The following is a 21,373-nucleotide window of genomic DNA, read 5'->3' as shown; positions in this document are numbered from 1 at the left end:
TTATTGTTATCTTCCCCTTTCCTTGGGACAGGAGTCATTTTGGAGTGGTTCAGGTTCCCGTTGGGGCTACTTGCACACTTGCACACTGCTTTGGAGGGACTCCAGCTAAAGGTGTATCAAAAGAGGCATATCCCAAAAGTGCTGGGAGGTGGGAAGCATAATTTTAAAAAGGTTTGTACAGTGCTCCTCCTGCAACTGGGGCCAGCCAGGGTAAATCCTTAAAGCAGATGGGGGAATGGGGCACAGTTTCAGCAAGGTTTACTTGTCTGTCTCCATGAGGTAACCTGCTGCTGACACTGCCAGAACAAAAGCCCCACAAAATGCATGGGTCAAAAAATGTGGTGTTGGCAAGGTTTGCACAGGTCTTCTGGGGGAGGATATCCACAGCACTGGGATAAGGCAAGCCTGGCTATAGGGAGCAGGGGTTTGAAATAATATAAGAAGTATTGTGAATACCGTTAGTCATCAAGGGAGTAATGTTACCCCTTTTTTTAAAGAGAAGCAAAGGAAAACTGTTACTGAGATGGACTTGTAGCCTTAGAAAAAAGTGCTGACAGAACAGCTGTTGATAAATTCCATTCTTACCATCACCTAACACAAGAATTCAGGGTAGATCCCCAGCACTTTCTCCCCTTAGCTAAGGCAAGAATCTTTTCCATTCACCCAGAGACTTTTGGTGTATGACCAAAAGTCCTACAAGCCAGAAAAACAAAGTTATATTCCTGCTGCTAGATGAGTCTTTTGCAGTCAGACTAGGCCACTGGAGTGGGATTCAGGTATCAATATTTTTTTAAAACTGTGGTAAAATATACATAATATAAAATTTACCATTTTAACCAGTTTTAAGTGTACAGCTAGTGATCTTGACTTCATTCATGCTGTTTAGCCATCACTGCAATCCATCTTCAGAATTGTTTCCATATTGCAAAACTAAACTCTGTATCCATTGAAGAAGAACTTCCCATTCCCCATCATGCACCTAATATTCTGTATCCTATTGCTTTTTATAGAACATTGCTGCCAGCAGCTTCCAACAAGGATCTAGGACATCTGGTATGTCAGAGACACCTGTTAGATCAAGACAATTCAAGCTGAAAGCATCATTACACTGAACTTCATTCATCCTATGCCCCAAAATAATTAATTTGATCACTTCTAATAGAGTTTTCCTCATCAACAGATCAATTAATTGATAGGTCAGATTAAGAGGCAAATTGAAACAGCTTGGTCAGAAGCCCAGATAAACCACCTGCATTAATTCCTAGATTCTATTCCTAGTCTTTTCCCTAATGAGCATGGCCCCAGCAAGATCCACTAGCATCTCCTGCCCTTCATAACAACCAGGCATTCCCAATTGGGCCTTCAAGACCACTTATGTAAGTAGATGGAGATATTTTGTCTATGCAAGAAATGGGTCAGGAAATGGAATCTGCAGGATATGTTAAAATATCAAGTCAACACCACAGTCATCAGATAGCTGTAGTAAAGAAACAAGTTCAAAGACAACAATTTTGGTATTTCTTTTTACCGGGAATTAATTAAATTCCATGAAGCACAGAAAAGAAATTAATAGTTCTGTGCCCAATTATCAAGGGAATGAAAGCCTCATGAAAATATAAAAACTTCACTTATGGAATGTGCCAATCCGAAATAACCATAACTACAGAATATGCCTCACCTACAGGCTCAGCATTGTTCCATGTCTAAGTGGATCCTAAACTAGTGAGGCCAAATGCTGGGATTCCTCCCCATCTTATTATACAGAATGGGTCTGGAATTAGACAACCTGTTCTAATGTCCTCCCATATTTGCATACTCAAAGTCACAGATTCTACTACAAGTAGTGACTGACTACTACAGTAGTAGCCAGTACATAATACAAAGTTGTCTTTGTATGTTTTTTTCTTTTAAAGCACTAGTAAGAAATGTACCATCAGGTTTCTGTAGCAAGAAAGGTACCATCAGGTATCTCTAGCAAGAAACGTACCATCAGGTATTTCTGATACAGTCTTCTTCAACACCATTCTTTAAAAGACAGATCTGAGGGACGTGTGGGTGGCTCACTCAGTTAGCTTTCTGCCTTCAGCTCAGGTCATGATCCCAGGTCCTGTGATCCAGCCCTGCACCAACTCCCTGCTCAATGGCGAGTCTGCTTCTCCCTCTGCCTCTGCTCCTGCCTGTGCCCCTGCTTGTGCTCTCTCTCTCACTCATTCTCTCTGTCAAATAAACAAAATATTTTTTAAAAAATGGATTTCAGCACTTCTTCAGTGAACTTTAACTACAGGCTCCTGGCAGTTAAAACACTATTAGGTTGAACGACATGAAATTGTTAACATTGGGCCCTTTTTTTATTACCTACAAAAATAACAACATGATGTGGTGAAATATCACTGTAACCAAGTGGCTTCTGAAAAGTTTACAATCAGTAAATGCTTAGAATCAGTTATAAGTTGATGTTTCTGTTAAATGTGTGACCTCAAATCAAAATTCTATGGGCTTCCAAGCTTATGAGTGCACCGAAAGGAGTCATATGCTTGGCTATAAAAGTTGTCTCAATAGATTTCCAAAAATCAAATTCTTACTATAAAGGAATCAAACCGGAAATAAGCAAAAAGACATCTTAAAAAGTCCCAACAATGCACTTCTAAAGAATTCATGGGTCAAAAGTAAATCACAAAAGAAATTAGAAAATATTTAGAAAAAATTTAGAAGGAAGATGAAAACATGGCATAGCAATATGTATGTAGTTTAAAAAGTGTTTAAGGGAACATGTCATCCTTAAATGCTATGTGAGGGAAAAAAAGTTCCAAATTCAATTATCTAACTTTAGGGACTTCTACTTTAGGAAGCTAGAAAAGAAATAAATTAAAACCAAACTATATAGTAGAAAAGAAATAAAGAACAGAACTCAATGAAATAGAAAGCAAAAAAGAAATATGAGAAATAAATAAGATTAAAAGACAGTTCATTGTAAGGATAAATGAAATTAATAAAACTGTAACTACATTGATTAGGAAAAATACAGAAGACACAAAATATTATTAGGAATAAAATAAACCACTAAGAACCTACAGAAATTGAAAGGATATGGGGGTTCTATGAACATTATAAATTTGACAACTTAGATCAAAGAGCAGTAAATTTCCCTGAGAGCAGCAAATTTCTATTTCCCTAAATAAAGCTTACTGCCTATGCTTCTAAATATACTACAATATAACCACACACATTCATTAGAAGTTGTCTATGGCTACTTTTGCACTATAACAACAGGGTTGAATAGCTGTAACCAAGACCCTCAAAGTTTAAAATTTTTGCTATTAGATGCTGTATAGAAAAGTCTGCAGGCTTTTGGATTAGATCAAATATACAAATTCCTTGAAAAAAAACAAATGTCAAAATGTATTCTAGGAGAAATAGAACACCTGAACAGTCCTGTATCTATTAAAGATATTGAATTTGTAGTTTAAATAATTTCTACAAAGACCTTGAGGTGCAAACAATTTTTGTGATGAATTCCACCAAACATCTCAGAAACATTTAATACCAATTTTACAAAAACCATTTCAGAAAAGAAAGAAAAAGGAACACTCTCCATAATTCATCCTGTCATAACAGTATAACTCTGACAACAAAATTACAAAGACATTAGAAGAAAAGATAGATTAAAAATCAATCCATAAATTTTAGCAGTAACCTGACCACTTGTGATTCAGAACTTAAAAAAAAAAGTAGTATTTACTCGTATGTGAAGAAGAGGTATCAGATGACCTGGAAACAAGAAACCATTATCCCTAAACTTCTCGATTCTCTTAAGGCATATATGGTTATAGAAATATCTGAAAATCAAGTTACAGAGGGAAGTCCCATCATTCTTGGAAGCATATATGGCTTATTCACCTTGGAAAAATAACTGCAATATCAAAGGAAACAAAATAAAAAGAACAGTAGCATAAGAAATATATCCCCTTTAAGTTTTGTTGTTGTTCAAATAGGGCTCAATTTCACAACCCTGAGATCAAGACCTGAGCTGAAATGAAGAGTCAGACAGTTAACTGACTGAGCCATCCAGGCAGTCGTCCCTTTGTTTTTAATCCATTTTAATTTGCAACACAGAATAAAGCTACAAATATGTCTTAAGTGCTCAAATTTCTGTTACCCGATAAAACCACATACCTGCAATGAGGCCCATTACCTCACAGATAAATCCCTTCATATTTTATAAAATAAAACCTATAGCCAGTATACTTAGGGAGAATGTATGAAGTTGAATAAACACTGGTGGAGATGAAACAAAATGAGGAAGTTGCTACAGGTTTTATTTTATTAAAAAAATATATGAAGAAATTGACTCCAGCAGTAACTGACTATATCAGTAACAAAATATTTTGTCTATTCCTAATAAAGCTACTATCAGCAATAACAGATGCTAGGCACAAGGCACAAACAAGTTGTTTCATGACACTTCCTTGAAATTTGTTTTTCTCCCTTCCCCACCCGAACGGAAGGTCTTGGGGGCAGGGACCTCTGTGTTCCTGGGCTCCACCGCATCCCGGGGCCTGGGCACAAGGCAGGCACTTGAGAAATCCTCGCTAAAGCAGTGGCTGCGGGGTACACCTGACTCCAGAGCACAACAGTGATTCCCTAACAGTATGTGCTTAGAAACTCTAAGAAGCGGTCTTGCCGAGTCAAGTTCGGGTTTGCAGGTAACCTAGCGCAGAGGTGGCTTCTCAAGCCATGCGTGTGAGCCCCAGGAGACGGTGAACTCACAGCTAGTGTAGGAGCGGCTGTCGTCCTCACACATTTTGTGCAGCTGCCGGTATTCCTCCTGAGCCAGCTCGAACCGCTGCTGCTTAATCTGGTAGATTTCTTTCTTGGCATTGAGAGCCTCCTGGGCTACAATCAAATACTCCTTCAGCATCCGTTCCTGCTCTCGCCGCCACTGTTCTCTGGGATCCTCAATCTGGGTAAGCTCTGAAATGGAAAGGGTAAGAACGTAAGTGACTTAAGAGTAAAATCTTTAGGTCAACCAACAGTCATGCAGTCACGCAACTAGTCGATGTGAAAATTAATTGCCAGGATGCACATTATGGAAGCATCCACGTAACAAAACTTCCTATAGTGCAGAACAGCTTCTGTTCACATACCCACAGTTGAGATGAGAAGAAAGCTCTACGGACATGAAAAGGTTGGCTGCAGGGGGGCTGAAGGCCATACCACACAATTTTTCACACCGTGAATAAACACTGGCAGAGATGAAACCAAATGAGCTCATCATGGTCAAACTAACGGCTATTTCCAACCTTCTTCTCGTAGACTTCTTTGGCTCGGGATGCCCCTCTGATCCAGCTTGCTCCCCTCCCCCCTGCCTCCGCACCACACCTGCAGCGCTTCTGCGACGTTTGCGACCTTCCTCACCTCCTCCCACCTATAAATCCCCCCCTTTTCCACTCCGGCTTTCTCACTCTATAAAGGAGGCTCATGCCTCCCTCTGGCTCCAGCTTCTCTCCTGGGCTCCCATTTTCCTTCCAACTGCCCGCTACATGCATCTCCCCCTGGAAGGACCCAGAGTAATTCTAGGTCATCCGTCCAAAGCAGAACTCATTCTCACACAGCGTCCTTTTACTACCAAAACCGGAAGCAGAGCAAACAGTGACACCACAAGCACGTGCTTATCCTTCTGCCTCGACTCTCAAAGTAAGCGGCATCATCTGGATCTACCCACTCAGCCAACCTGGGGCTCATCCCCAGAGAGTGCCTGCTCTTGTCCCTCACCCAGAATATTCCATCAAGAACTGGTGACTCTCGCCCCTAGATACAATAATGACTGGCGACACACCCTTCTCCCTATATCCTCTTAGTCCATTCCTCATAATGTCCTTTCAAAAATACCTAGTGTATGTATCTAATCACACCAAAAATGAATGTTCACTGTATTACTTTTTTTATTTATTTACTTAATTTTTTTTTAGTGCCTAGCATGGAGCCAAACATGGGGCTTGAACTCACAACCCTGAGATCAAGACCTAAGCTGAGATCAAGAGTCCACACACTTAAGCAACTGAGCCACCCAGGCGCCCCAATGTGCTATTTTTTAAAGCACAATGTCCAGGCTTCTTAACATGATATTAGAGTTCCCATATTAATGTGCCAATATTTTTATGTTTGTACCTTTTTGCTACCAATATGCCCCCAAATGACTGAAATTCCAAAGCCCCCCAATATGCCAGGCTGGCTCATCTGTGCATTTCTTTATGCTGCTTCTGTCTAGCAGGGAGTCCTACTACTTTCAAAGATTCATTGAAAGGCACCTCTTTTTTTAAAACTTTCTTTCTCCCTCTGCCTGAAACTTCCTGACATTTAGTCAGGTGTGAGACCTGCTCCGGCAGACCAGCATTCTTCAAACATTGTCCAGGTAACTGGAGGGTATTAAGAACCTCAAAGGCAGTCATTCAGGGCTTTTATGGTCCCTTACACCACTGTCCACTGGGAAGATTCCAATTTTGATTTTTTAATTTTTACTTATTATGGAAGTATAGTTGACAAAAATTTTATATTAGTTTCAGATATACAACATAGTGATTCACTACTCAGTGCTCACGATGCTAAGTATACTCACAATCTACATTATACAATTTTATTACAATAATGTTGACTATATTCCCCATGCTGTACTTTTTAATCTCCACAACTTACATATCTTAAAACTGCAAGTTTATAGTTCTTAATCCCCCTCACTTATATCTCCCATCCCCCTACCCATCTCCTGTCTGGGAATCTGTACTCTGCATTTAAAAATGTTTTTATTTGTCCAGTGGAAAAAAAAAATTGCCCATTTGCTGTGTTTTTTACAACACACATATGAACAAAATCATATGGTATTTGTCTTAGCCTGGTTTATTTCACATAACATAATACACTGTTCAGATAATATCCTATTGTGTTTATGTATATGTGTAGCTATATACACATACCACATTTTCGTCATCTATTTATCACTCAGCAGGCACTAAGCTTGCCTCCATGTTTTTGTTTTTATAAATACTGCTGCAATGAACACTAAGGTGCATTTTTTTTATTGTTTTGGTTTCCTTGAGATAAATACCAACAAATGTAAAGATGGATCATAAGGTTTAAAATCTTGAGGATCCTCCATATTGTTTTCCAGAGTGGCTGCATCAGTTTGCATTCCTACCAACAGTGCACAAGGATTCCTCTTTTCTCCACATCCTCTTGTGTTGTTAATTTTATCCATTCTGACAAGTGTGAGGTGATATTTCAATGCCGTTTTGATTTGTATTTCTCTGATGAGTGATGTTGAGCAATTTTTTATTTGTTCGTTGAAAATCTTTATGTCTTTCTTGGAAATACATTTACTCAGATCCTCTAACAATTTTAAATCAGATTTGTTTTCTCCTGTTGAGTTTTATAAATTCTTTATTATTTTGGCTATTATCTCTTTATGGGATATATTATTAGCAAGAATCTCTCATTCGGTATGTTCCATTTTTACTTTAATGATTTCCTTCACTGTGCAAAAGATTTTTTTATTTTGATGTTGCCCCAGTAGTTCTTTTTTGCTTTCTTTCCCTTGCCTCAAGACATATATTGATAAATATGTTGCCAAGGGCAATGTCCAAGAGATCACTGCTTATGTTTTCTTCCAGGAGTTTTGTGGCTTCAGGTCTGACATTTAGGTCTTCAACCCATTTTGAATTTACTTTTGTGTATTAGTGTAAGAATATGGTCCAGTTTCATTCTTTTTCATGTAGCTGTCCAGTTTTGCCACACCATTTATTGAAAAGAGTATCTTTTCCACATTGCATATTCTTGCATCCTTTGTCATAGATTAATTGACCATATAGTTATGAGTTTATTTCAAGACTCTCTATTCTATTCCTAATGATCTATGTGTCTATATTTGTGCCAGTACCATACTTTTGTCTTTTTAACTAGTAAAAGTGGTACTATATCCTGAAATCTGGAATTTTAATAGCTCCAGCTTTGGTCTTCTTTCTTAAGACTGCTTTGGCTATTTGGATTCTCTTGTAGTTCCATGCAAATTTTAGGATTATTTCTTCTAGTTCTGTGAAAATGCTGTTGGTATTTTGATAGGGATTGCATTATATCTATAGATTGTTTTGGGTGGTATGGATATTTTAACCTTATTATTTCTCCCAACTGATGAGCATGATGTGTTTCCATTTGTGTTTTCTTCAATGTCTTCCATCAATGTCTTTCAGTTTTCAGAGTATATGCTTTAACCTCCTTGCTTAAATATTTTCTAGATATATTATTCCCATTGCTGATATTGTAAATGAAATTGTTTTCTTAGTCTTTCTTCTACTTCATTATTAGTGTGTAGATATATGACAGATTTTCTGTACATTAATTTAATATCATACAACTTTATTGAATCTATTTATCACTTCTAATAGGCTTTTGATGAAGTCTTTCAGGTTTTCTAAATAGACAATCATGTTACCTACAGAGAGTGATTGTGTGAGTTCTTCTTTGCCAACTTGGACACCTTTGACTTCTTTTGGTGGTCTGACTGCAGAATCGATGCCTTTGGGGACTAGGCTGAACCAGAGTGGTAAGAGTGGACATCCCCGTCATGGTCCTGTACTTTTCCTTAGGGGATAAGCTCTCAGTTGTGTCCCAGAGGAGGATATTAGCTGTGGGTCTTTCGTATGTGGCCTTAATGATGTTGAGGTGTGTGCCCCCTACCCCTATGTTGTTGAGCATTTTTATCAAGGAAGGACGCTATTATTTGGACAAATGCTTTTACTGCAGCTATGGAGAGGACCCTATGGTGCTTCTCCTTCCTTTCAGTAATGGTTTGGATCCCGTGGATAGATTTGTGGATGTTGAGCCATCCTTGCAGCCCAGGAATAAATCCTGCTTGATCAGGGTGCATGATTTTCTAAGGTATTGTTGAATTCAATTTGCTAATATTTTGTCGAAGATTTTTGCACTCATGTTCATTTTTGCATCAAACCTATAGTTTTCTTTTTCTGTAGTGTCTTTGTCAGATTTTGGTGTCAAGGTAATAACAGTAGACCCACAGAATAAATGGGAAGTTTTCCTTCTATTTCTTGAAATAGTTGGAGAAAAATAGACAGACACTAACTTTTTAAATGTTTACAGAACTCACTTGTGAAAACACCTGGTTCTGGACTCCTGTTCATTGGGATATGGTCTGGGATTTTGTTGTGGGTTTGGTTTGTTGTTGTTGTTGTTGTTGTTTTTTGATTGCCGATTGAATTTCCTTACTGGTAATCGGTTGGTTCAGATTTTCTATTTTTTCCTGCTTCGATTTTGGAAGATTGTATGTTTCTGGAATTTATCCATTTCTTCTCAGTTGTCCAATTTGTTAGTATATAATTTTTCATAGTCCTCTCTTAAAATCCTTTGAATTTCTTTGGTGTCAGTGTTACTTTTTTTGTTGCTGATTTTATTTATTTAGGTTCTCTATCTTTTTTATTGATAAGTCTGGCTAAAGTTTTATCAATTTTGTTTATCATTTTAGTGAACAAGCTCTAGCTTTCATTGATCCTTTTTTTATTATTTCATTTAATTCTGCTCTAATATTTTATCATTTCCTTTCTTGTACTAACTTTGGGCTGTGTTTATTTTTCTTTTTCTAGCTCTTTTAGGTGTGAGGTACACTGAGATTGTTCTCGTTTCTTGCGGTTCATCTATATTGCGATAAAGTTCCCTTTTGGAACAGCTTTTGCTGCATCCCAAAGGTTTGGAACATTGTATTTTCATTTGCAGTTCTATGTGTTCTTTAATTTACTCTTTGATTTATTTATTGATCCACTGGTAGTTTAGTAGAATGTTAGCCAACTCCACATATTTGGGTTTTTCCCAATATCCTTATAATTGATTTCTAGTTTCTTAGGATTTCATCATAAAAGATGTTTGATGTGATTTCAATATTTTTAAGCATACTGACACTTGTTTCTTATGTAACATCTGATCTATCCTGGAGACAGTCCCATGTGCACTTGAAGAGAACATGTATTTTGCTGGTTTTGGATAGAATATTCTAATCATCTGGTCAAATGTCATTCCTTATTAATTTCTTGTCTGGTTAACTAACCATTGAAGTAAGTCGGTGTTAAAGTCTGCTACTATTATTGTATTACTGTCAATTTCTCCTTTTGTGTCTGTTAATAATTTGCTTTAAGTATATGGGTGTTCCCATGTTGGGTGCATAGATATTTACAACTGTAAAGTACAATTTACTTCTTGGACTTTTATCATTATGTAGTATCCTCCTTTTCCTCTTATTACAGTCTTTGTTTAAAAGTCAGGGATGTCTGAAATAAATATTGCTGTCGCAACTTTTTTGGTTTTTGTTTTTTCACTTCCATTTACACGGAATATTTTCTTTCCCAGTCCTTCACTTTATATCTGCATGGGTCTTTACGACTAAAATGAGTTTCTTATACACAGCATATAGATGGTCTTATTTCTTACTTATTCAGTTATCCTGGTCTTTTGATTGGAGCATTTAGTCCATTTACATTTATAGTAGTTATTGATAGAAAGGAACTTACAGCCATTTTGTTAATTGTTTTCTGGTTATTTTTCTAATTCTTCTCTGTTCTTTTCTTTTTCTCTCCCACTCTCCTTGGTTTGATGGCTTTCTTTAGTGTTATGCTTGGATCCATTTCTTTTTAGTTTTTGTGTATCTATTATAGATTTTAGATTTGTTATATATGAACCACCAGGTTCATAGATAACATTGTGTGTGTATCAGTCTATATTGACAGTTACTCAGTTTGAACACATGCTAAGGCACGAAATTTTTACTCTCCTATTTTACACATATGATGTCATATTTTACAACTTTTTATTTTGTGGATCCCCTGCCTTATATTTGTATATATAACTGATTTTTTTACTTTTTTGTTTTAATATCCAAACTGGCTTTATAAGTGACTTTTCTACTTTTACTGTGTTTGCTTTTACCTATGAATTTTTTTCCTTTCATAATTATTTTCTACTTATGGCCTTTTCTTTCCACTTAAAGAAGTCCCTTTGTCAATTCTTATAATACTGGTTTAGCGGTCATGAACTTTAGTTTTTGTTAGGGTAACTCTATGTCTCCTTCTATTCTGAATGATAGCCTTTCTGGATAGAGTGTTCTTGGCTATAGGTTGTTCTCCTTCAGCCCTTTGAATGCATTGTGTTACTCCCTTCTGGCTTGCAAAGTTTCTGCTGAAAAATACCCGCTGACAGCCTTATGGGGTTTCTCTAGTAGGTAACTGTTTTTTCTTTTGTTGCTTTTAAAATTCTCTCTTTAATCTTTGCCTTTTTAATTATTATGTGTCCTGGCTCTCTGTGCCTCCTGGATCTGGTTATCTATTTTATTTCCCAGATCAGGGAAATTCTTAGCTATTATATCTTCAAATAAATTTTCGGCCCCCTTTTTCTTCTCCTCTCCTTCTAGGATCCTTATAATGAGAATTTATGATGACTGATGATGTCACAGATTTCCCTTAACTTATTATTCTCACTTTTTTCTACTCTCTGCTCAGCTTGATTACTTTCTACCACCCTGTTTTCCAGCTCACTAACCCATTCTTCTTTATCCTCTAGTCTGCAGTTGATTCCCTCTGGTGTATTTCTAAATTCAGTTATTCATTTGTTCATCTCTGACTGATTTCTTTTTTACATTTTCTTCATTTTAGTTCAAATTCTTACTGATGCCTCTACTCTTTTCTCAAGTTCAGTGAGACTTTATAAATATTACTTTGAATATTTTATCAGGCATATTGCTTATCTCTGTTGCATTTTGTTCTGTTCTTTCGTCCAGAACATACTCCTCTGTCTCCTCATTTTGTCTAACTCTCTGTGTTTGTATCTATGTATTAGGAAGGTCAGGTACATCTCCCAGTCTTGAAAGTAATTGCCAACTATGATGAAGAACTCTGTGGTGCCCTACAGTACAATGTCACCTACCCGCAGTGGTGTCCCTCATGTGGACTGTGTGTGCCCTCCTGTTGTGGCTGAACAAGACTCACTTGAGCCCACCTGGTTGCAATGACCCACTTTGCCTGCTGTGGTCCCACAGTGCAGTATTGAGGCTTGTCTGAAGTTGCTACAAGCTCAGCATTGAACAGAGACAGCATTCAGCCCTGCTGTCTGCAGTTAGCTTCTCTGCCTCATCTGCAAGTATACCAAAAGGTGGGGCTTGTTCCCTGTGGAGCCAACTAAGAGGCCAGGCTGGTGGATATATGGGTGTGCAGGTGTGTAGAGTTAGCTACCCTCCTCCCCAGGGCAGGAATCACTTTGGAGGGGTACTGATCCCTGCAGGGTTAGGCAGCCTACACCTGCCAGGCGTAGCACAGCAGGAGCTTCTCTGAAGGGACACGTGCTGAGAATGTCAGGTTGAATAGGGCATGCCCAAGGGGAACAATGGGGCAGGGCACAGAGTGCTAGCAAGGTAGATAAAGAAAGTCAGTACTCACTACTGTAAGCATCTGGCTATCCAGGATGGGGGAAGGGAAGAAAAATGGCACCCACCAGCACTTCTGTTCCCAAAAAGTTTTCTGAAGATCCCAGTCCTTCCAGCACATGTTATAAAATTAGCCAATAAATCTCCTTCATGTGTACCCCAGATTCAGTTTCCTATCACCCTCCACCTCTCCCTATGCAAAGCCCCACTGATTTTTAAAGTTCCCAAAGTTAAATCCTGTGGTTTTCAAAGGTTTGGGTTGCCTGGTGGGCCTAGTGTATGGACTGTTTCTCTCCCTTCTCCATGCTTGTGGTGTCCCTCCCACTAGTGGTTAGTCTCAACAGGCGTTGAGACCCAAATGGGTATCCACTCTCCTATTATTTTCAATGTGGCCTCCACTGTACCATTAACTGGTAGAATGTCTATTCTGGGTCATTTTCAGAGTTGGTGGCATACATGTAGTTCTTGCATCTGTGTGTCTATGGGATAAGGTAAGCTACTCCCCTTCCAACTTCCCAACAGAGTTTCAATTTTAATACCTACAGTCTCAGATTCTCTGCCTTAAAAAGGTTTAAACCGTGTTGGCAAAAGTTGGGCTCTCTGAAGGTCTCAGAGAGACAGGTGGTGTGACCCTGAAGCTGATGCCTTCAAAACTACTTCCAATTCCCCTGTTTTGGGTCATTCCAGTTATATTCAAGGTAGTTAGAAAGAAGTCCTTGGTGGTTACTAGGATTTAAGATTCATGGCCATGAACAGAGTGCTATGAGAAGCAGCTCTGTGTGTAGGAGCTGCCTACCAGCAACTGGGTAGGTAAGCCCAGATGACCACATACCCTAGGATACACACAGATCTGAGGCACCAGGTCAGCTGGGAACACAAAGAGGGCCTCCCTTAGCCAGAGCATCACTAAACAACATATGAATGATGGACTCACCCCAAACCCTTCTTGCCACTTGGGTAAGTGCATGGGTAAGCAGCTGGTATAGGGCAAATCTTATTCCAACTGCCCAATCTTTAGAGTGAAGAAAGAGCTTCAAATCACTCATGTGGTAGGCATATCATGAGTCTTCGGGCCCTCCCAACCTCCCCCACACTTAATAAATTGAAGGACAGAAAACACAATGAGAGGAAGCCATACGTCATAGCCCCAGGACTAAAAAATGACAAAAGGCAGAAACACTAAGGTAGCTAGAATGAAAATAGGAGAGAGTGCAAAAGTGGGAATCTGAGAGAGAAATAGATCCTCAGCTCATATGAGACTGAGGAAAACTGATGAAAGGGCAGCAAACCAAGAGTGAGGTGAACAGAATAGATCTATGATGAAATGCACCCTGGGAACCAAGGTGTGTCAACTTTGCCACCACTGCTATTTGGGGGGGCAGCTTGTTCTGTGGCAGCCTGTCCTGAACAGTGTACAAAGTTCAGCAGCATCTCTGGACCCTGCTCACTAGATGCCAGTGACTAGATACCTCCCGACATTGCCAAGTGGTCCTGGGAAGCAAAATCAGCTGTGTTGAGAGCCAGTGCTCTAAACAGTTCTTCAAAGAAAACAGCATGGTCAAGGACCCACAGTATTATTTTAGCTGTAGTCTTTACACAGTTTTCTCTCATTGGAAAGGTCAAAAAGATTTGGTGTATTAAAGTTAATATTAAATGTGTAAGATAAAATGAAGTTAAGGCAATCACTTGGACACTTATTGGTTCAAGAAAGTTTTAAAAGTCCATTTTGCATAAAATAACTTTCCCAGTAAAAGTCTCACTTCTGAAATCGTCTGCAAAATGCCTGGGAAATGTATTCCTCATATTAGATACTCAAGTTCTAATACTAAATACTAATACAAAAACATAATACATTCTCTTTAGCAAGACAAAAGCAAGATACATCTAAACAACTGCTTTACTTCTGGAAGAATTCAGCTAATGAAAACTTTACATTAACAGAACTAGTTTAATAGTAACTTTCAGATGAACTGTTTACAAAAACGTTTCCGTCATCTTTGAAATTCAGTATGAACACTCACTAACGTATAATTATTGAATGCGACACTTTCCTTACTTTTTATGTGGTCCATGTAATAAATTCCAATTTGTTTATCATATACAGTTTCCCATCCTAATGGAAGTTCATCTCCAACACAATCAGCAAAGGTCAGTGGCTTTGTTATCCTGAAAAATAAAGCAATGAAAAAAAGAATTGAAATTAGAGACAGTTGTGGATAGGTTTGCTGAATCAATTCTAAAATTAAATCTTAATATAAAATTATATTATCTAATACAGTTGATTGCTCTAATCCAATTATTTCATTGGAAAACTAATCCACAACCTTTCCCATTAATAATCAGTAACTATATGAGTAGTCATAATAAAAATATTAAAATCTCAAAACCCAACTTTGAAGAGCAGTGAAAATATATACTCACAGTTACTAAAAAAACTGATGAAACAAGCATTTTTTTCAAAGAATCACAACAAATGTTGTGATGAAAGGATGCAGTTCATGTACAACAACAGAATACCTATCTTCTCCTTTGATTTCCTCAGAAATTGGAAACTTTTAGTTTCTATAATTTAAACATCAGCAATGGCATAAATCTATATGAAATATGATTTTTTTTAAAGATTTATTTATTTTAGAGAAAGAGTGTGCACATGAGTGCAGGGGAGGGGTGAAGAGAGGGAGAGCAGCAGACTCTCCACTGAGGCTCTGTAGCCTAATGTGGGGCTCAATCTTAGACTCAAAGATCATGACCTGAGCTAAGATCAAGAATTGGCTGCTCAACCAACTATGCCACCCAGGCGCCCCTAAATGTGATCTTGATAAGAATCAATTATTTAATAAATTCAGTGTTAACCATTAGCCAATTACAAAAAGCAAAGGATGGTATATTAAAAAACTGTACTCAGCAGCATTTAAAAACCCACAAAAAGAAAATCAGAGCTAGGAAATTCTGCAAAGTTGGAAGTCTGTATGATCAACATGCAAAAATTATACACCAGAATAAACAACCCAAAATGAAGTTAAAGAAAATTCTATTTATAAAGCCTACCACCAAAGAGTTAAATACTTAAGAATAAATTTGGTGAAGGCGGTTTAAGATTTACATACTGAAATATGTAAGACATTGGTGAAAGAAAAGAAAGAGATAAAGAAATGGAAAGATAAACTGCCTACATGGATTAAAAATTTTAACATTGTAAAAATAGCAATATTCTTGAAATTGACCCCCATGCATCAAAAAATAATAAAATGTAAAATAATCCCTCTCAGAGAAAGAAATGTAAAGCCAAAATTTGAAATCATATGGAGAGAGTGATGTCGGAAACATGGCACACTAAGTTACAAGGCCTTGTCTGCCCATAGAAACGTTGAAAATAAACTAGAAAGTAACTAAGCTAACTTTATTGATCTGGAAGCCATCCAATGAGCTACAGTAACCAAACAAATGTCAAATGAAGAAAACACTACATTCAAAATAGTAAGTAATTTTGTGCCACTTTTTATAAGCCATTATGCATCACATACACAGCCACCATGAAGATGGAAGAAATCAGACTAATTCCCAGTATCTTTGTACAGACCAGAGAGAGAAAAGATATTATTTAGAAAGTGCTAACCTGTCTATGATTTCCATGAGGGACTCACTTTACCCTCACATGACTTGGAGCCCTTCTGAACAATGATAGTCTAACTCTCAGGGGAAATGGGAAGGCACAGTGACATGGTACACTTGTAGAATGAATACAAAATTGTGGATTCCTAAAGCAAAAGACTAAAAGCATTTGAACAAGAGAAGATTCAGGAGCAATTGGGTTCACAATCAGGAACATTAAGACATTTAAATCAAACATACGTATCAGATAGATTAGGGTAGAAAAGGCATACAAAGGCCAAATTTCCAGAAAACACATAAGACCTGAAGCCTTTGCCCTGGACTGAAACCAAGTTTGAAGATATGCCCTGCTACTTAGAAAATACACTATGGAATAAACTGCAAAGACTAGAACTCATGGCTGTTTATCATATGCCCAATTTCCAACAAAAGATCAATAGGCATACAAAGAAGGAAACAAACAAAAAGAACCATTAAAACATCAAAAATGAATCTCCAGAACCCATTACTAAAGGAATTCAGTTGACACACTTATTGAATACATTTAAACAATAAACTTAAACTGGCTTAAAAGCTAACAAAAACAAAAATCTAAATGAAAAAAATATGTAAATAAAGTCTCAACATCAACAAAGATAAAATCATTAAAATAGTACCAAACAGAAATCCTGAAGCTCAAATATATAATAATAACTGAAGTAAAAACTCACTAAGAAGTTCAAAAGCACACACAAACATGCAGAAGACAGAATCAGAAAATTTGAAGAGAGGCCATTTGATAATACTGAGTCTGATAGGCAAGGGAAAAAGTAAACAGAGAATAAGGGACATATACAGCACCATTAAGCAGGCCTTATGAAAGTTCTACAAGAAGAAAGAGAAAATGGAAAGAGATTAGTTAAAGAAATAATGGCCAAAAACTTCACAAATATGAGGAAAGACATGGAACGATAAACATCAGAAACTCAATAAGCCAAAAGCACAAATAACCCAAAGATACCCCCACCAAGATACATTATAATCAAAATATCAAAAGCCAAACACAATGAGAGAATCTGTTTGTTTGTTTTTAAGATTTTTTATTTATTTATTTGACAGAGAGACATAGAGAGAGAGGGAACACAAGCAGGGGGAGAAGGAGAAGGAGAAGCAGGCTTCCCGCGGAGCAGGGAGCCTGATGCGGGGCTCGATCCCAGGACCCTGGGACCATGACCTGAACCGAAGACAGATGCTTAATGACTGAGCCACCCAGGCACCCCACAATGATAGAATCTTGAGAGAAGCAATTATAAATTCCTATAAAAAGGAATTTATAACCAAGGAAATGTCAATATCATTATAAACTAATTAATGAGCAGGGACACTACTGGCCAGGATACAGTCGGATGATATATTTAAAATTCCCAAAGAAAAACAACTATTTATGGAAAATTTGACACCTAAAAGATAAACAAAACTATCTTTTAAAAATAAAATTAAGACAATCTCAGATAAAAGTTTAGGGAATTCACTACCACTAGTCCTGCCTTACATGAATTTCTAATGAGATTTCTTTTACTTGATATAAGAGATGCAAACATTTAATTTGACATCAAACAGCTGTCAGAATGACCAGTATCAAAAAGACAAGAAACAATGCGTGTAAAAGGAAACTTCATGCAGCACAGTTGGTTAGAATGTAAAATTGTGTAGCCACTGTGGAAAACAGTAGGGAGATTCCTCAATAAATTAAAATACAATTATTTTTTTTAAGACTTATTTATTTATTTATCAGAGACAGAGAAAGAGAGGGAGGGAGAGAAAGCATGAACAGGGGTAGCAGCAGGCAGAAGGAGAAGCAGGCTCCCCGCTGAGCAAGGAGCCTGATATGGGACTTGATCCCAGGACCCTGAGATCATGACCTGAGGTGAAGGCAGACACTTAACCAACTGAGTCATCCAGGAATCCCTGATCCAGCAATTTCACAACTGGGTATTCACCCTAAGAAAATGAAAAAACATTATTCTAAAAGATATATACACCCCTATTTATTGTAGTATTATTACAAGAGCCAAGATATAGGGGCTCCTGGGTAGCTCAGTTGGTTAAGCAACTGCCTTCAGCTCAGGTCATGATCCTGGAGTCCCGGGATCGAGTCCCACTTTGGGCTCCCTGCTCAGAGGGGAGTCTGCTTCTCCCTCTGACCCTCCCTCCTCTCGTGCTCTCTATCTCTATCTCATTCTCTCTCTCAAATAAATAAATAAAATCTTTAAAAAAAAAAGTCTCATAAAAAGTTTTTGGGAAGAAGGATATTTAGATGCAAAAGAATGAAACTGGACTGTTGTATTACACAACTCATAAAATTAACTGGAAATGTATTAACTTAAGTGTAAACCCAAATACCACACAATTCCATAAAGAAAATATAGGGGGAAGGTTTCCTGACACAGGTATTGGCAACAACTTTTTGGATATGATACAAATAGCTATGCAACAGGAGAAAATATTTGTGAACCATATATCAAAAAAGGAGTTGATATCCAAAATAAAGAAGAAACTCATACAACTCAATAGTAAAAAACCAACAATTCAATTTAAAAATGGGAAATAGCACCGAATAAACATTTCTCCAAAGAAGACATCCAAATGACTAATAGACACATGAAAAGATGCTCAACATCATTAATCATCAGGGAAATGCAAATCAAAACCACAATCAGAAACCACCTCATATGAAAAGGGAATAGCAATAATCCTCAAGAAGACAGATAAGGAAGTGCTGGGGAGGGTACAGAGAAAAGGGCATCGTAGTACACTGCTGGTGGAAATGTAATTTGGTACACCCATTATGGAAAACAGCACAGGGGCACCTGGGTGGCTCAGTCGTTAAGTGTCTGACTTCGGCTCAGGTCATGGTCCCAGGGTCTTGGGATCAAGTCCCATATCGGGCTCCTTGCTCAGCAGGAAGCCTGCTTCTCCCTCTCCCACTCTCCTTGTTTGTGTTTCCTCTCTCACTGTGTCTCTCTCTGTCAAATAAATAAAATCTTAAGAAAAAAAAAAAAGAAAGAAAGAAAAGAAAACAGCACAAAGTTTCCTCAAAAAGTTAAAAACAGAACTACCATATGATCCAGCAATCCCACTTCTGGGTATTCATGGAAACAACTAAAACTCCATTAATGATCTCTGGTTAAAGAAAATTTGGTATGTATATAACAACCCCCCCCAAAAAAACAAAAAAACAAAAACAAAAGCAAAAACAAAAAATAAGCAAATAAATAAGTAAATAAATGAAATATATATATTATACATTATACATATAACAGAATATTACCCAGCCATAAAAAGAAAAAAAACCCTCCATTTGCAACAACATGAAAAACATTGAGGGCATTATGCTAGGTGAAATAAGTAAGACAGAGAAAGACAAATATTGTATAGTATTCACTTATATTTGGAATCTATGAAAGCAAATTCATAGAAATAAAGAATAGAATGGTAGTTACCAGTGACTAAGGGATGGGTGAAATGGGGAGGCATTGTTCAAAAGGAATAAACTTCCAGTTGTAAGATGAATAAGTACCAGGGACTTAAGCTACAACATGGTGAATATAATTAACAATTTGGGCCACCTGGGTGGCTCAGGCAACTAGGCTCTGCCTTCGGCTCAGGTCATGATCCCAGAGCCCTGCTTCTCCCTCTTGCTCTGCACTTGCAAGTGTGTGTGTGTGCTCTCTCTCATGCTCTCTCTCTCAAATAAAATCTTAAAAAATAAAATAAATTTTTAAAAACCAGTATGGTATAGTATATGTAGAAGTTGGTAATAAGGTAGATTTCAAATACCCTCATCATACACACAAAAAATTAAAAATGGTCTGAGGTAATGTTTTAACTAATACTATTTGATTATTATTATGATAATATAAATGTATTAAATTATCACACTACACCTTAAACTTAATGTCTATTATATTTCATTTGAGCTTCAGGGGGTTGGAGAAGACCTTCCTTAGAGAGGGAAAATTTTATCAGAAACTTGGATCTACATAAAGAAAGGAAAATCACTAAAGGATAGAAAGTAAAATAAAAACTTTTATTTTTTTAACCTTAACTGATAAACCAGTTAACAAAAATTTTCAAAAAGAAAATAGAAACAATATTCACGGGGTGCCTGAGTGGTTCAGTTAGTTAAGCATCTGCCTTCAGCTCAGGTCATGATCCCAGGGTCCTGGGATCGAGTCCTACATCAGGCTCCCTGCTCCGTGGGAAGCCTGCTTCTCCCTCTCCCACTCCCCCTGCTTGTGTTCCCTCTCGCTGTGTCTCTCTCTGTCACATAAATAAAATCTTTAAAAAAAAGAAAAAATAATATTCATTAGGTATTATGTATGCATATGTATGTACCTCAGGTTTATGCATATGTATATTTTATTTTAAGATTTTATTTATGTGACAGAGAGAATACAAGCAGGGGGAGTGGGAGAGGGAGAGGCAGGCTTCCCAGTGAGCAGGGAACCCAATGGGCTCAATCCCAGGAACCTGGGATCATGACATGAGCTGAAGGCAGACACTTAACAACTGAGCCACCCAGGCGTCCCTGTATGTTTAAATATAAGTGAAATGTGAAATGAATGGCAGCAATGATAACTGGAAAATTACAAAATATGTGGAGATTCGGGAACACTTTCTAAATGTACAGTTAGAGATGTAATCTCCAGAAACAATTTTCAACATTTTGAAATAAATGAACATGAAAACACATCTTTATTAAAAGTTGTTGGATGCAGCAAATGTGCTGGGAGAGAAAGTTATAGTAGTGAATGCATGTATTAGAAGAGAAGATCTACAAGGAGTCCAAGATATCTTGGTGGAGGAGTAGGAGACCTTCATTTTATCTGGTCCCAGGAATTCAGCTAGATAGTTATCAAATCATTCTGAACACCTTGGAATTCAACTGGAGATGTAAGGAAAGAATAGTTGCAACTCTACAAACAGAAAAACAACCACTTTCTGCAAGGTAGGATACCTGGAGAAATGAATCTGAGGCAATATATGGGAAGATAAATCATTGGAGGAGGCAGCCTCCTCTGTCAGCCAACTAAGGGGAAGTGATAGAGCAGCGGAGCACGAAATCGGAACTTTTAAGAAGTCAGCTCCGGTGAGGGATGTCGCTCAGGTGGCTAAGCAGGGAGTGGAACCCTGGCTGGGACAGTGTGGTCTCAAGACCGTTGGGGTCACAGGAAAACTGGGGGTGCCTGAGTGAGGCAGAATTCCCAGGTATCATAGTGGGGAATCTGGGGACACAGCAGTGTGCTGCAG

General features: G+C 37.7%; 1 protein-coding gene across 4 annotated transcripts in view; it reads right to left on the bottom strand.

Annotated features, from left to right (window-relative positions):
* Positions 1 to 21,373, bottom strand: part of LOC148162072 (protein WWC3-like) — a 233,709-nt gene that overhangs the window by 100,076 nt on the left and 112,260 nt on the right. For all 4 annotated transcript variants that reach the window (XR_015767215.1, XM_088020350.1, XM_088020351.1 and 1 more), the window contains 2 exons: positions 14,526 to 14,635; positions 4,768 to 4,971 (listed from right to left, as the gene is read on the bottom strand). Coding sequence is in view for 3 of the 4 variants with exons in the window: in XM_088020350.1 (XP_087876476.1) it covers positions 4,768 to 4,971; positions 14,526 to 14,635 (314 nt within the window). In the remaining variant the exon portion in view is untranslated. The remainder of the gene's footprint in view (positions 1 to 4,767; positions 4,972 to 14,525; positions 14,636 to 21,373) is intronic.

Source organism: Eumetopias jubatus, unplaced genomic scaffold (assembly GCF_037043125.1).
Source record: "Eumetopias jubatus isolate StellerSeaLion01/CBP00866 unplaced genomic scaffold, mEumJub1_p1.0 scaffold_23, whole genome shotgun sequence".
Lineage (NCBI taxonomy): Eukaryota > Metazoa > Chordata > Mammalia > Carnivora > Otariidae > Eumetopias > Eumetopias jubatus.
This window is presented reverse-complemented; position numbering and strand designations above follow the sequence as displayed.